The sequence below is a fragment of the Loxodonta africana genome, chromosome 21, assembly GCF_030014295.1.
Source record: "Loxodonta africana isolate mLoxAfr1 chromosome 21, mLoxAfr1.hap2, whole genome shotgun sequence".
In the NCBI taxonomy this organism is placed as follows: Eukaryota; Metazoa; Chordata; class Mammalia; order Proboscidea; family Elephantidae; genus Loxodonta; species Loxodonta africana.
The window spans coordinates 44556869-44571337 of NC_087362.1; the positions used below are offsets into that span (position 1 = coordinate 44556869).

Here is a 14469-nt window from a genome sequence, read left to right on the forward strand (position 1 = left end):
GAGTGGCGTCTGGGGTCTTAAAAGCTTTGAGTGGCCATCTAAGATACCCCACTAGTCCCACCTTGTCTGGAGTGAGGGAGAATGAAGAAAACCAAAGACACAAGGGAAAGATTAGTCTAAAGGACTAATAGACCACAACTACCACAGCCTCCACCAGACTGAGTCCAGCATAACTAGATGGTGCCCAGCTACCACCACAAACTGCTCTGAAAGGGATCACAATAGAGGGTCCCAGACAGAGCTGGAGAAAAATGCAGAATAAAATTCTAACTCACAAAAAAAGACCTGACTTACTGGTCTGACAGAGATTAGAGAAACCCTGAGAATATGGCCCCCAGACACCCTTTTAACTCAGTACCAAAGTCACTCCTGAGGTTCACCCTTCAGCTAAAGATTAGACAAGCCCATAAAACAAATAAGACTAAATGGGCACACCAGCCCAGGGGCAAGGATTAGAAGGCAGGAGAGGACAGGAAAGCTGGTAACAGGGAATCTAAGCTCGAGAAGGGGTTGGCAGCCAATGTCACAAAACAATATGTGTACTAATTGTTTAATGAGAAACTAGTTTGCTCTGTAAACCTTCATCTAAAGTACGAAAAAAAAAAAAAAAGCAAACAAACACACATATATTCCTTCTCTTATCTCTACCAAAAGTGCTTTCCAAAACCAAACCCACTGCCGTCGAGTCGATTCTGACTCATAGCGACCCTACAGGACAGAGTATAACTGCCCAATAGAGTTTCCAAGGAGAGCCTGGCGGATTCGAACTGCCAACTTCTTGGTTAGCAGCCGTAGCACTTAACCACTGCACCACCAGGATTTCCCCAAAAGTGCTTTAGTAGTGTTTTAAAGCTTTGTCATTTGATTTTCCAAGAATGCAGAACAAATCCAATGTGAACTGTATGGCAGTCTGCTGCCTTATGAAGAGGCAGGCCATTACTGGCGGCTCCGGGGAGGCTCCAGAAGAGAGAAAGCAGGTGAGTCTGATACCTTGCTGTAATTAAGAGCGCCAGCACTTCTTCTCCAATGCCCTCCACATCTACCACCAGGGCCAGCTCATATTTCTGCACCGTGTTGGAGCATAAGGTCACCTGGAAAAGAAAAAAAAAAAGGTGAAAAGTTGCTCTTCTAAAAAGGCCAGCTTTCTCTTGTACACGGGAGAAAGGAGCCAAGGGCAAGGACTACACAGATCAGTGTGATTTTTAAGTGCTTTATCGGACGTATAGCATTTTACATTTTTAGTTGAACGGGTTAAATTTCAGGGTCAGGGCACACTGACTTTCTTTTAAGGGCCAGGTTAGAAAACAAAAGGCTTTTAGTACAATAGGCTTGCTTATTTCTGGGGAGGTTGTATCAAAGAAGTTAGATACCGGCATGAAGGGAAAAAGGACCATGAAGGATGGAAAACAGCAAACAAACTTCAATAATTTCAATTTATACTGGTTCCTAACATCTTTGGGCAGTGTGAATTAGAACATTCAATATGCTGACAAAAACTACAGCTAAATTTATCTTATGGCAAAATAAATGAACGTAACTACCTGATTTCCAAAAAATTCAATAGAAGGACTAGGAGATCAATTAGATAGCCTTTGTTTTACTCAAAACCTTACCCCAATCCCAAATGTTCATTATTAGAATAGAAAATGGTAAGCTCCAAAGAAAGGTCTATCTAAGGCAGTATCTGATCAGACCATAGTTTTTATTTACTGTTCCAAAATTTTACATGTAGGCTTTTGAAAGCCTTGTTACAAATTTTAATTGCTTTAAAATGATTTGTACTGGAGGAGATACTTGTAATTACAGAAAACAGCTTCTGGCTTGGGTTAAGGCTTTTCTGTCTATAAATTATGTATCAGATACTAATTAAAATTTTTTCAGGTTGCAAAGGGAATCACTGGATGCAAATTTGAGTCCACATAGACCTGGTTAAAGTACAGATCGGGAGGGAAAACAGAAGCTCAAAGAAAGCTTTAAAGGGAAAATAAAGTGAAGACGGAATCATTGATTTGGAAAGAAAACTTGTTAGATTTGGAGAGCAGTCACAGTGCCAGGGTACAGAGATTCCCAATGCACCTGTAACCCCTTGTTGTTCATGTTTCTATCTACGGTTAGAAGGCAGACAAGTAAGAGGTTCTGGCCAAAAGCTGCTAGAGAGATGCTATGTCTTCTATAATCTTTCTGTGCTATCCGGGAGATGCTAAAAAATAAAAAGAAAACTAGGTAACATAAAGGCCTAGCATTACTAAGTACAAAAATAATAATTCCATTGCAGAAGCTCTTTTTACCATGAAAGTCACAGTCAACAACTCCGAGAAGTTATAATGATACGTAATACCAAACCTCATTGGACCTGTGGGGAAGCCCACAGATGAGCAGAGAACATCCAGAAGGGAGTTAGGATGCGTAGATTCATGGTGAGATGTTATGAAACATTTAAAATAAATTTTGGAGATAAAACATAGATAACTATTCAATGATAATGACTAAAAAGACAATTACCAACCTCAGCTACAAATTCTTATCTTTTTTTTTTTCTTTCCCAAAGGGTACAAAATCAGTTCAATTTAACGTAGCTTTCAATATTGCTAGACCTAACTATTTGGAGAAGCAAAAATAAGTGAGCGGAGACAGCTAAAACATTACTCAGTTAACTGGGAAAATATTCTGCTGGTAGCATCACCTGGCCATCACCATAGCACCACCCCCTCCCCCCGCCCTGACTTCAGACAGAGCATAGAAGGGTGAATAAACTCCCTCCTCACTACTATTCCTAGAGACCTAAAGAGAAATCACTGTGAGCCACATCACAACCACGGTGGCCCTGAAGCCCAGACTCACATTAAAAATCTGAATAAACTACATTTCATCTGTGGCATAAATCTGGACATTGATTGGTATAAAGTCTGAAGAAGAGGCGAACCTAATTCTCAATGAGTTCTTTCATCTTTTTATATTAGTACTGACCGCTGGGTGTATGGAAACCCTGGTGGCATAGTGGTTAAGAGTGATGGCTGCTAACCAAGAGGTTGGCACTTTGAATCTACCAGCCACTCCTTGGCAACTCCATGGGACAGTTCTACGCTGTCCTATAGGTGGCTATGAGTTGGCATCGACTCAATGGCAATGGGATTGGTTTCTGGTTTGGTGGGTGTATGTCGGTACAGAGCAGTGGTTTCACTAGAAATACATAGAATCCATATTCTGGAGAATGCAGGCATCTAGACTGATGTAAATCCACTGGAGTACTGTGAGTTCCTTTGCCCAATATATTTGTATCTGGGTTCTTTTGCTACCTAATTTATTTAATTTTATAGGCCCCCTTTTCTATGTGAGTTGTCAGGCATTTCCTCCCAACGACACTGAGCACAACAGAGCAAACCCTAGATGTGGTCCAAATTGCTATTAGAGAGTTGAAGTGCTTGGTCATGTGTGCTGGGAGTTTCTGAGCTTTACCCGAATAGCAGCAAATCCCTGCGGGCGAATGGTGCCACAGCTAGGTGTGATGGTGAATTCCCTTGGTTTCATTGCCGGTATTTCTTCCTTGTTCAAAGATGGTTTTTTATTGTTTGAATTCTGCTTGAAACTTGAAATGCTTTTACTTCCAAGGCCATCCCCAGGGACACGCAGTTTGAAGGTCATGGGGACCAAGGAGGTATTATTGAGGGAACAGATCAAAGTGTGAGGAAACCCTAGAAAACAAAATAGGAGGTGAGAGAGAAAAGCCCCACAATATTCTCCTCCCTTGATCCTAGGGCCTCCCCTGTTGTTAGTTGCCGTCTAGTCAATTGACTTTTCTGAACTTGCCCAACAATGACTCTTGAATCTGTAGATCCCTTACCCTAATTTTACCTGACCACTTATGTGCTAAATTCTCTACTAACGTAGGGTGTACTATGGGAATGGATCATACAAAGATTCAGATGAAATCTTCCAAACCGTTGCCCAGACTACTTCCCTGAAGCCAGAAGTTTTTCAGAGAATAAAGCCAATTATAACCTCCTGTTTGGAAAAATTCCTTTCACCAGTATGTGGAATACCCCATGTTACTAAGAAGCCTAAAGGAAAGAGATACTGGTCTGCTAGAGACTGAAAGGTCATTAATGAGAATGCTGTTCTTTTTTTTTGTTCCTAGGTTTCTGGTTGCACCAAATACTAGTACTGTTCTATCTACAGTTCCACCTGAAAGCAAGTGCTTTGTAGTTGTAAACCTCTATGCTGCTTTTCTTTAACATCTAGTAGATATAAAGTCAGCATTTATTTGCCTTTTCTTGGAATAATTAATAATATGTTTGGACAGAAGCACCTTCACACTTCTCCAAGTACTTTACATAATGATTTAAAAGACAGAGCCTTCTCAAGAGGTTTAATTCTTATTCAATATGTATATGCTCACCTGACCTAGAAACTCAAAGAAATTAGTGGCTAAAGATCATAAGGCCGCAATTTTGTTAAAAGACGGTCTAACTCTGTGACCTTAGTCATTAAACTGTTCCAAGGCCCAGTTCTCCCATCTCTAAAATGGGATATTAAATGGTACCTATCTCACAGAATTGCTAAAAAGTTTAAATGTTGTAATGCATTTAGCAGTGCCTGGAACACAGGAAATGTTCAATAAATAGGTGCTTCTGCAGCTACTGCTGCTACTGTTACCATTTTTATTACCGGGAAGCTTGTTGTTAGGTGCTGTTGAGTCGGTTCCCACTCATCATATGTACAACAGAACAAAACACTACCCAGTTCTGTGCCATCCTCACAATCATTGCTATGTTTGAGCCCATTCTTGCAGCCACTGTGTCAATCCATCTTGTTGAGGGTCTTACTCTTTCTTGCTGACCCTCTACTTTACCAAACATGGGGAAGCTTAGAAGGGGGGAAATGGCTGGGGGAAGTAACTGAGTATGAAGACAATGCAAAAATGTAGCAGAGCCTTCAATTTGGAGTGATAGAACACCTGAATCAAACCATCACTGAGTTCACTTTAAATTTTTTTTTTTTTTTACTTTTATTGAGCTTCAAGTGAACGTTTACAAATCAAGTCAGACTGTCACATACAAGTTTATATACACCTTACTCCGTACTCCCACTTGCTCTCTCCCTAATGAGTCAGCCCTTCCAGTCTCTCCTTTTGTGACAATTTTGCCAGCTTCCAACTCTATCCTCCCATCCCCCCTCCCCACTTTAAATTTGAGAGCTACTTTAATTAATAACCCTTTGGTCAGAGATACTAATTTCTTTTCATCTCTGTGTAGCCAGACTGGTAAATAATCTGCATATAAGTAGAATGTCCATAACATTCAGAGAGTAGAACGAAGTATAAGCCTCTCTGTTGTTTCACCACTAGAAGAGTGGGAGACAGCCAAAGCCTGAGAGCTATTTGTGCTCAGAATACAGTTACAACTTCCACATATAAACTAGAAAATGGTACCAAAATGCCACTGCCACAGAGGAAGGAAAGAACAATTTTAGACCCTCTTAGCACTACCAGTAAAAACAGTAAAAGATGTTCTTTGCAAATCTCCCTCCTCTCACCTAGAAAGAAAAGTAATTCCACCCAATTTCTAATTTAAAATGAGAAGATACTCACCAAAGGAAACATCACCAAAATTCAGAGCAGGAACATTAAAATGAAAGGTAGGTCCAGTGACACAGCCTCTGGAATTAGGGATATAAATTCGGGGAGTGAGGAGAGAGCTGAGTGAATTCAGGGTCACAATCAGGAACTGGAAAGAGGCTAAGCACTGAAAACCACGATTTGGCATTAAATCAATTACGGAATCTATGACTTAAAGACCTATGATGATGTCACTGGGTTTTGGCAAAAGATGCTGTGGTTAACTTACTCCCTTATTCCTAAGTATGAATGGGGTGAAGGCAGAGCAGACATCTCACCTAATTAATGACACAAAATGTTATTCTGGATGAGACACATATCATAAAAACTTATTAACTCAGGAAGAAATAGAAATTATAGGTTTTATCATATAATATATATCAAAGACTTCCAATAATACCAGTAATTCCTGGACGATGCTTTCATAATAATTTTTATCCAGTTTTAATCCAGTCCTTACTACCAACTAAGCATGATTTTGGCTAGTTATTTTATCTCTATGGGCCTCAATTTTTTCTCTCATGTGTAAAAGAAGGGATGGGACTAGGCGACCTTTACAGACCCTTTGCTCTAAACGTCAATCTATTTCTCTTTCAATGTGAGGCCTCATGCTCTTGGAGTGATTCTCTACCATAAAATAAATAATAGAGATATTCTACAACTTTTAGCTGACTTCAGGTGTCCACGTCCTAATCCTTGGAATATCTCTGAAACACATGAATATGTTAGGTTACAAGGCAAAGATGAATTCAGGCATTAGGTAGAATCAAGATTGCTAATTATTTAACTTTAAAATAGGAAGAAAAAAAAGCAAAAGACCAGACTCATTGCCGTTGAGTCGATTTCGACTCATAGTGACCCTATAGAATAGAGCAGAACTGCCCCACAGGGTTTCCAAGGAGTGGCTGGTGGATTAAAACTGATGACCTTTTGGTTAGCAGCCAAGCTCTTAACCACTACACCACCAGATCTCCAAAAAATAGGGAGAGGACCCTCAATTATCCAGGTGGGACCAATATAATCAAACGGGTCCTTAAACATAGAAAAGGAAGGCAGAAGAGGAGGTCAGAGTGATGTAATGTGAGAAAGATTCCACTCATCACCGCTGGCTTTGAAGATAGAGAAAGGGACCAGGAGCCAAAGAATGTGGGCAACCTAGTTGGAAAAGGCAAGAAAATGGATTCTCCCCTAGAGCCTCCAGAAAGAAATACAGCCCTGCTGACACCTTGATTTTAGCCCAGTAAGATCTATGTTAGGCTTCTGATCTTCAAAGCTATAAAATAATAAACTTGGTTTTTTTTAAGTTACTAAGTTTGTGGAAATTTGTTACAGCAGCAACAAGAAACTAATAATCAAGTGTTTAATCTCATTTATCTTCGGAGTAATTGTTTTTCTCCACTATTCATGTCTTTTAAAATATCTAAACCAGAGGTTAGAAATGAAATAATTTCCCATTTGTATGCCAAAGCTTAAAGAAGTTATGGAACCACAGATACCAGAAAACATGCTGTGATTGCTAAGGTTATGCGTCAGCTTGGCTGGGCCAGGATTCTCAGTGGTTTGGCAGTTATGATGTAGTACGGCAGTCATACGATAATGTGATCGCCTCCAAAATGGGATCTGCTGTGAGTAGCCAATCAGTTGGAAGGGAGTTTCCTTGGGCGTGTGGCCTGAATCGAATATATAAGTGGATTTTCTGGCAAGACTCGTGGGCTTTTGCTCACTCTGGATCCTGCAGTTGGCTTCTGTTTGAATGACCTCCGGTTCTTGGGACTTGAGCTAGCAGTTTACCTGCCATCTTGCTTGCCAATCTTAGGATTCATCGATCTTTGCAGCCTATGAGCAAGGGCCCTGCTGTCTGACCTGCCGATCTTGGGTTCACCAGCTTCTGTGGCTGTGTGAATCAGGAGAAGCCTCTATCCTGATCCACAGATTTGGGGTACTCCAGCTGGTACAACCACATGAGACATTTCCTTGATATAATTCGCTGTCTCTCTATATTTATATACTTTACTGGTTTTACTTCTCTAGAGAACCAAGTTTAAGACACATGCTAAAAATGAATCTCCTAATTCACAAAGCTCCAGATGCTAGTGATGTGGGTGTATTCATACTGCACTGGTTCCCCGGTGATACTTCTGGCTGCTACAGATCTGACCTCAATGTGGAAAGAGGCTGTTGCAAGACTGGGAGGAGCTCAATGCAACAAGCTTCAATTCCAAAAGCCTTTCAAATGATCATCCATTCTATTTTGTGTTAATGATTCAAAGTGGTTTCAAAAGGAGTGGTTGTTACTCAGCAATGAATTGGGATCAGTTGAGCGTGAAGTCAAGCTAGCCTACAGGTGAGATGCTTGATTTGTTAAAAGAATCTTCTGGGGGCAAAAGTAACGAATAGATCAAAAGTGCCTGAAATGCTCAAGTCTAAAGCAATTAGGAAAAAAGCTCATAAAATTGCACAAAGAAGTCATTTAATCAGTGCAGAAATGGAAAGAACCAGAGATGAATCACATTGTTCAAAGGCACATTTAACTGTAGGAATTGTGACTGCATAATAACAGCTAGGCTCAGATATGATTAGATTAATTTTAACAGAAACTCTGAATATTGGGACAGCCTCTACCAAGATTGTGCCAGACATCAACACAATGGTCACTTGAATTTATCATTTTAAAGACTGTGAAGTAAAATGATTGCATTATTATATATTAAGTAAAACAAATTGAATTAAAAAATATCTATGGTGTGATTAAAATTTTATAAAATCATGGATGTAAAAACAGAAGTGAACAAATCTGCTCATGTGTAATTAAAAAAAAATAATTCCATCAATTTTACAGTGCTGTTTATCTAGTCTCTTAAAAGATTGTGTCATATAATTGGAAAAATAAATAGAAACACTAAAAATATTATATTTTTCTGATATTTCAAGGATTACTAGTTAAAACTATATGCAACTAAAAAAAGAGTACCTAACAACAAAATGGTAATGAACAAATTGCCAGAATCTGTAATATTAACTTTACAGAGATTTTTTTGGGTCATGAGGACAAAGAAAGTATTCCTGACAAAGCCACAAGTAAAGTCAGTGTTAACCTGTTGGGCTGGGAACAGATGACATATTAAAACCCACTGCTGTCGAGTCAATTCCGACTGATAGCGACCCTATAGGACAGAGTAGAACTGCCCAATAGAGTTTCCAAGGAGCGCCTGGTGGATTCGAACTGCCGACCTCTTGGTTAGCAGTCGTAGCACTTAACCAGTACGCTACCAGGGTTTCCAGATGACATATTACACACATATTTTCACCATTTATGATCATATTCATTCTTGAAAATAGGTATTTACCAGGTATCAAAATTATTTATGGTTAGAAGTACTTGAACATTTGTGAACAGGTGAAATATTGAGCTTTAAAGAAAGTGAAATGAGGAAGGAAATTTAGACAAGTATATTTCTCTTTCCCATGTGTCTGTCAGTTTGTTGTACTATGGTGGCTTACGTGTTGCTGTGATGCTGGAAGCTATGCCACCGGTATTCAGATACCTGCAGGGTCACCCATGGTGGACAGGTTTCAGCGGAGCTTCCAGACTAAGACAGACTAGGAAGAAGGACCTGGCAGTCTACTTTTGGAAAAAATTAGCCAGTGAAAACCTTATGAATAGCAGCGGAACATTGTCTGATATAGTGCCAGAAGGTGAGCCCCTCAGGTTGGAAGGCAGTCAAAATACGACTGGGAAAGAGCTGCCTCTTCAAAGTACAGTCGATCTTAATGATGTAGACGGAGTCAAGCTTTTGGGACCTTCACCTGCTGATGTGGTACAACTGAAAATGTGAAGAAACAGCTGCGAACCTCCATTAAAAATAGGAATGTGGAATGTATAAAGTATGAATCTAGGAAAACTGGAAACTGTCAAAAATGAAATGGAGCCCATACAGATTGATACCTGAGGCATTACTGAGCTGAAATGGACTAGTATTGGCCATTTTGAATCAATCATATGGTCTACTATGCCGGGAATGACAAATTGAAGAGGAATGGCGTTGCGTTCATTGCCAAAAGGAACATTTCAAGATCTATCCTGAAGTACAACGCTGTCAATGATAGGATAATATTCAGATGTCTACAAGGAAGGCCAGTTAATACGACTATTATGCAAATTTACACACCAACCACTAAGTCCAAAGATGAAGAAATTGAAGATTTTTACCAACTTCTGCAGTCTGATATTGGCCATGCAGTCGAAATACATTGATAATTACTGGTCATAGGAATGCAAAAGTTGGAAACAAAGAAGGATCAGTAGCTGGAAAATATGGCCTCGGTGACAGAAACAATGTCAGAGACTGCATGATAGAATTTCTCAAGACCAGGGAATTCTTCATTGCAAATACCTTTTTTCAACAACATAAATGGTGACTATACATGTGGACCTCGCTGGATGAAATACATAGGAATTGAATTGACTACATCTGTGGAAAGAGACGATGGAAAAGCTCAATATCATCAGTCAGAATAATGCCAGGAGCTGACTGTGGAACAGATCATCAGTTGCTCATATGCAAGTCCAAGGTGAAGCTGAAGAAAATTAGAACAAGTCCACAAGAGCCAAAGTATGACCTTGGGTATATCCCATCTGAATTTAGAGACCACCTCAGGAGTAGATTTGATGCACTGAACAATAATGACCAAAGACTAAATGAGTGGTGGAATGACATCAAGGACACTGTACATGAAGAAAACAAGAGGTCATTAGGAAGTCAAGAAAAAAAGAAAAGATCAAAATGGTTAATAGGGGAGACTCTGAAACTCGTTCTTGAACGTCAAGTAGCTAAAGTGAATGGAACAAATGATGAAGTAAAACAGCTGAGCAGAAGATTTCAAAGGATGGCTCGAGAAGACATAGTAAAACATTAAATGACATGTGCAAAGATCTGGAGTTAGAAAACTAAAAGGGAAGAATATGCTCAGCATTTCTCAAGCTGAAAGAACTGAAGAAAAAATTCAAGCCTTGAGTTGCAATTTGTGAAGGATTCTATGGGCAAAATATTGAATGATGCAGAAGTATCAAAAGAAGAAGGAAGATACATAAGTCACTGTACCAAAAAGAGTCGGTTGATGTTCAACCATTTCAGGAGGTAGCACATGATCAAGAACTGATGGTACCGAAGGAAGAAGTCCAAGCGGCCCTGAAGGCACTGGCAAAAAACAAGGCTCCAGGAATTGACGGAATATCAATTGAGATGTTTCAACAAATGGATGTAGTGCTGAAAGTGTTCACTCATCTATGCCAAGAAATTTGGAAGACAGCTACCTGGTCAACTGACTGGAAGAGATCTATATTTATGCCTATTCCTAAGGTGATCCAACAGAATGTGGAAATTACTGAACAATATCATTAATATCATACACAAGAAAAATTTTGCTGAAGATCATTGGAAAGTAGTTGTAACAGTACATCGACAGGGAACTACCAGAAATTCAAGCCAGATTCAGAAGAGGATGTGGAATGAGGGGTATCACTGATGATGTCAGCTGGATCATGGCTGGAAGCAGAGAATGGCAGAAAGATGTTTATCTGTGTTTTACTGACTACGCAAAGGCATTCAACTATGTGGATCATAACAAATTACGGATAACACTGTGAAGAATGTGAATTCCAGAACACTTAACTGTACTCATGAGGAACCTGTACATAGACCAAGGGGCAGTCCTTTGAACAGAACAAAGGAATACTACGTGGTTTAAAGTCAGGAAAGGTGTGTGTCTTAGTTATCTAAAAAACCAAAACCAAACTGGTTGTGGTCGAGTCAATTGTGACTCATAGTGACCCTATAGGACAGAGTAGAACTGCCCTACAGTGTTTCCAGGGAGTGCCTGGTGGATCTGAACTGCTGACCTTTGGTTAGCGGCCATAGCACTTAACCACTATACTACCAGGGTTACCTTAATTATCTAGAGCTGCTATAACAGAAATACCACAAGTGGATGGCTTTAACAAACAGAAATTTATTCTCTCACAGTCCTGGAGGTTAGAAGTCCAAATTCAGGGTGCCAGCTTCAGGGGAAGGCTTTCTCTCTCTGTTGGCTCTGGGGGAAGGTCTTTGTCATCAATGTTCCCCTGGTCTAGGACTGTCTCTGTGCAGGGACCCCAGGTCCAAAGGAAGCACTGCTCCTGGCACTTCTTTTTTGGTGGTAATGAGGTCCCTCTGTCTCTCTGCTTGCTTGTCTTTTATATTTCAAGAGATTGACTCAAAATACAACCTAATCTGGTAGACTGAGTCCTGCCTCTTTAACATAACTGCTTGTAATCCTGCCTCATTAATCTCACAGAGGTAGGATTTATGACCCATAGGAAAACTGTGTCAGATGACAAAATGGTGGGCAATCAGACAACACCTAGCCAAATTGACACTCATTATTGGAGGACATAATTCAATCCATAACAGTGTGCGTCAGGGTTGTATTCTTTCACCACACCTATTCAATCTGTAAGATGAGCAAATAACTCAAGAAGCTGGATTATATGATGAAGAACGAGGCATCAGAATTGGAGGAAGACTCATTAATAACCTGCAATATGCAGATGACACAACCTTGCTTGCTGAAAGCGAAGAGGTGGTGAAGCACTTACTGATGAAGATCAAAGTCTACAGCCTTTAGCACAGATTGCACTTCAACATAAAGAAAGCGAAAATCCTCACAACTGAACCAGTAAGTAACATCACCATAAATGGAGAAAAGATTGAAGCTGTCAAGGATTTCATTTTACTTGGTTCCACAATCAATGCCCATGGAAGCAGCAGTCAAGAAATCAAATGATGCTTCACACTGGGCTAATCTGCTGCAAAGACTTCTCTAAAGTTTTAGAAAGCAAAGATGTGGACTAATGTGTGCCTGACCTAATCCATGGTATTTTCAACCACTTCATATGCATGTGAAAGATGGACGATGAATAAGGAAGAAGAATTGATGCCTTTGAATTACGGTGCTGGAGAAGACTATTGAATGTACCATGAGCTTTCAGAAGAACAAACAAGTCTGTCTTGGAAGAAGTACAGCCTGAAAGCTCCTTAGAAGCAAGGATGGTGAGACTTCATCTCACATACTTTGGACATGTTGCCAGGAGGGACCAGTCCCTGGAGAAGGACATTATGCTTGGTAAAGTAGAGGGTTAGTGAAAAAGAGGAAGACCCTCAATGAGATGTACTAACATGGTGGCTGCAACAATGGGTTCAAGCATAATAACAATTATAAGACTGGCACAGGACCTGGCAGTGTTTTGTTCTGCTGTACATAAAGTCACTGTGAGTCAGAGCGGACTTGACAGCACCTAAAACAACAACATTTCTTTTAGCAATCTGTGGTTAGATTGGGCATAAAGTCCCATAAACATTTTTTCCACAGTCAGTATGACCTTTCCTTTGAAAGAGGCCAGGAATAAAAATCCAAAATAAGAGAGGGAATGGGAGTTTGTGAAAATAGAAATATCTAGAGGATAGAACATGAGACTTGACCTCAACAACGCAACTGAAGTATTAACTAGTCCATGTTCATTTGTAAGCAGCATTCTGGGAGATTCCTAAATCTTATTGTTCAGAATGGAAGACCCAACTCAACAATTTCTACATATACAATTTGATGACATTGATTACATTCTTCAAGTCATACAAAACCATTCTTTTTATCCTTTCCCAAATCATTCCACTACCATGAACATAAACTCAATGCTCCCTGAGCAAAAACTCCTCCTTTCCCCCTTCCTCCTACACTTGATAACCACAAATAATCTTTGGTTTCTATATATTTGCTTTTTTTTTTCATATAAGTGAGATTATATACAATTTGTTCTTTTGGGACTCAGAATGACGTTTTCAAGGTTCGTCCATGTTTTGGCAGGCATCAGGATGTCACTTCTCTTTATGGCTGAGTAGAATTCCATGTGTGTATATACCACATTTTATTTCCATGCATCTGATTGATGCCCATTGGTTTTTTAGAGTGTGTCAATTTCCACTAATTTGGGAGTTTCCAAATTTCCTTCTGTTATTAATTTGTAACTCCATTCCATTATGGGCAAAGAACATACTGTGTACGATTTCAATTCTTTTAAATTTATGGAGACTTGTTTTATTGCCTAACATATGATCTACCCTGGAGAATGTTCCATGTACATTTGAAAAGAATGTGTATTCTGTTGTTGTTGTTAGGTACCGTTGAGTAGGTTCCGACTCATAGCGACCCTATGCACAACAGAACGAAACAATGCCTGGTCCTGAGCCATCCCTATAATCATTGTTATGCTTGAAGCTCATTGTTGAGGCCACTGTATCAATCTACCTCGTTAAGGGTCTTCCGCTTTTTCTGCTGACCCTGTACTCTGCGAAGCATGATGTCCTTTTTCAGGGACTGATCCCTCCTGACAACATGTCCAAAGTGTGTAAGATGCAGTCTCGCCATCCTTGCTTCTAAGCAGCATTCTGGCTGTACTTCTTCCAAGACAGATTTGTTCGTTCTTTTGGTAGTCCATGGTAAATTCAATATTCTTTGCCCACACCACAATTCAAAAGGGTCAATTCTTCTTCGGTCTTCCTTATTCATTGTCCAGCTTTCACATGCATATGATGCGACTGAAAATACCATGGCTTGGGTCAAGTGCACCTTAGTCTTCGAGGTGACATCTTTGCTCTTCAACACTTTAAAGAGGTCTTTTGCAGCAGATTTACCCAACACAATGTGTCTTTTGATTTCTTGACTGCTGCTTCCATGGCTGTTGATGGTGGATCCAAGTAAAATGAAATCCTTGACAACTTCAATCTTTTCTCCGTTTATCATGATGTTGCTCATTGGTCCAG

At 39.9% G+C, this 14469-nt stretch overlaps 1 protein-coding gene across 1 annotated transcript in view; it reads right to left on the bottom strand.

Annotated features, from left to right (window-relative positions):
* Nucleotides 1–14469, bottom strand: part of HYDIN (HYDIN axonemal central pair apparatus protein) — a 402907-nt gene that overhangs the window by 276541 nt on the left and 111897 nt on the right. Inside the window, exons 12-14 of the mRNA XM_064273799.1 lie at nucleotides 5588–5655; nucleotides 3457–3692; nucleotides 991–1091 (exon numbers count right to left, since the gene is read on the bottom strand). Coding sequence (XP_064129869.1) covers nucleotides 991–1091; nucleotides 3457–3692; nucleotides 5588–5655 — 405 coding nt within the window. The remainder of the gene's footprint in view (nucleotides 1–990; nucleotides 1092–3456; nucleotides 3693–5587; nucleotides 5656–14469) is intronic.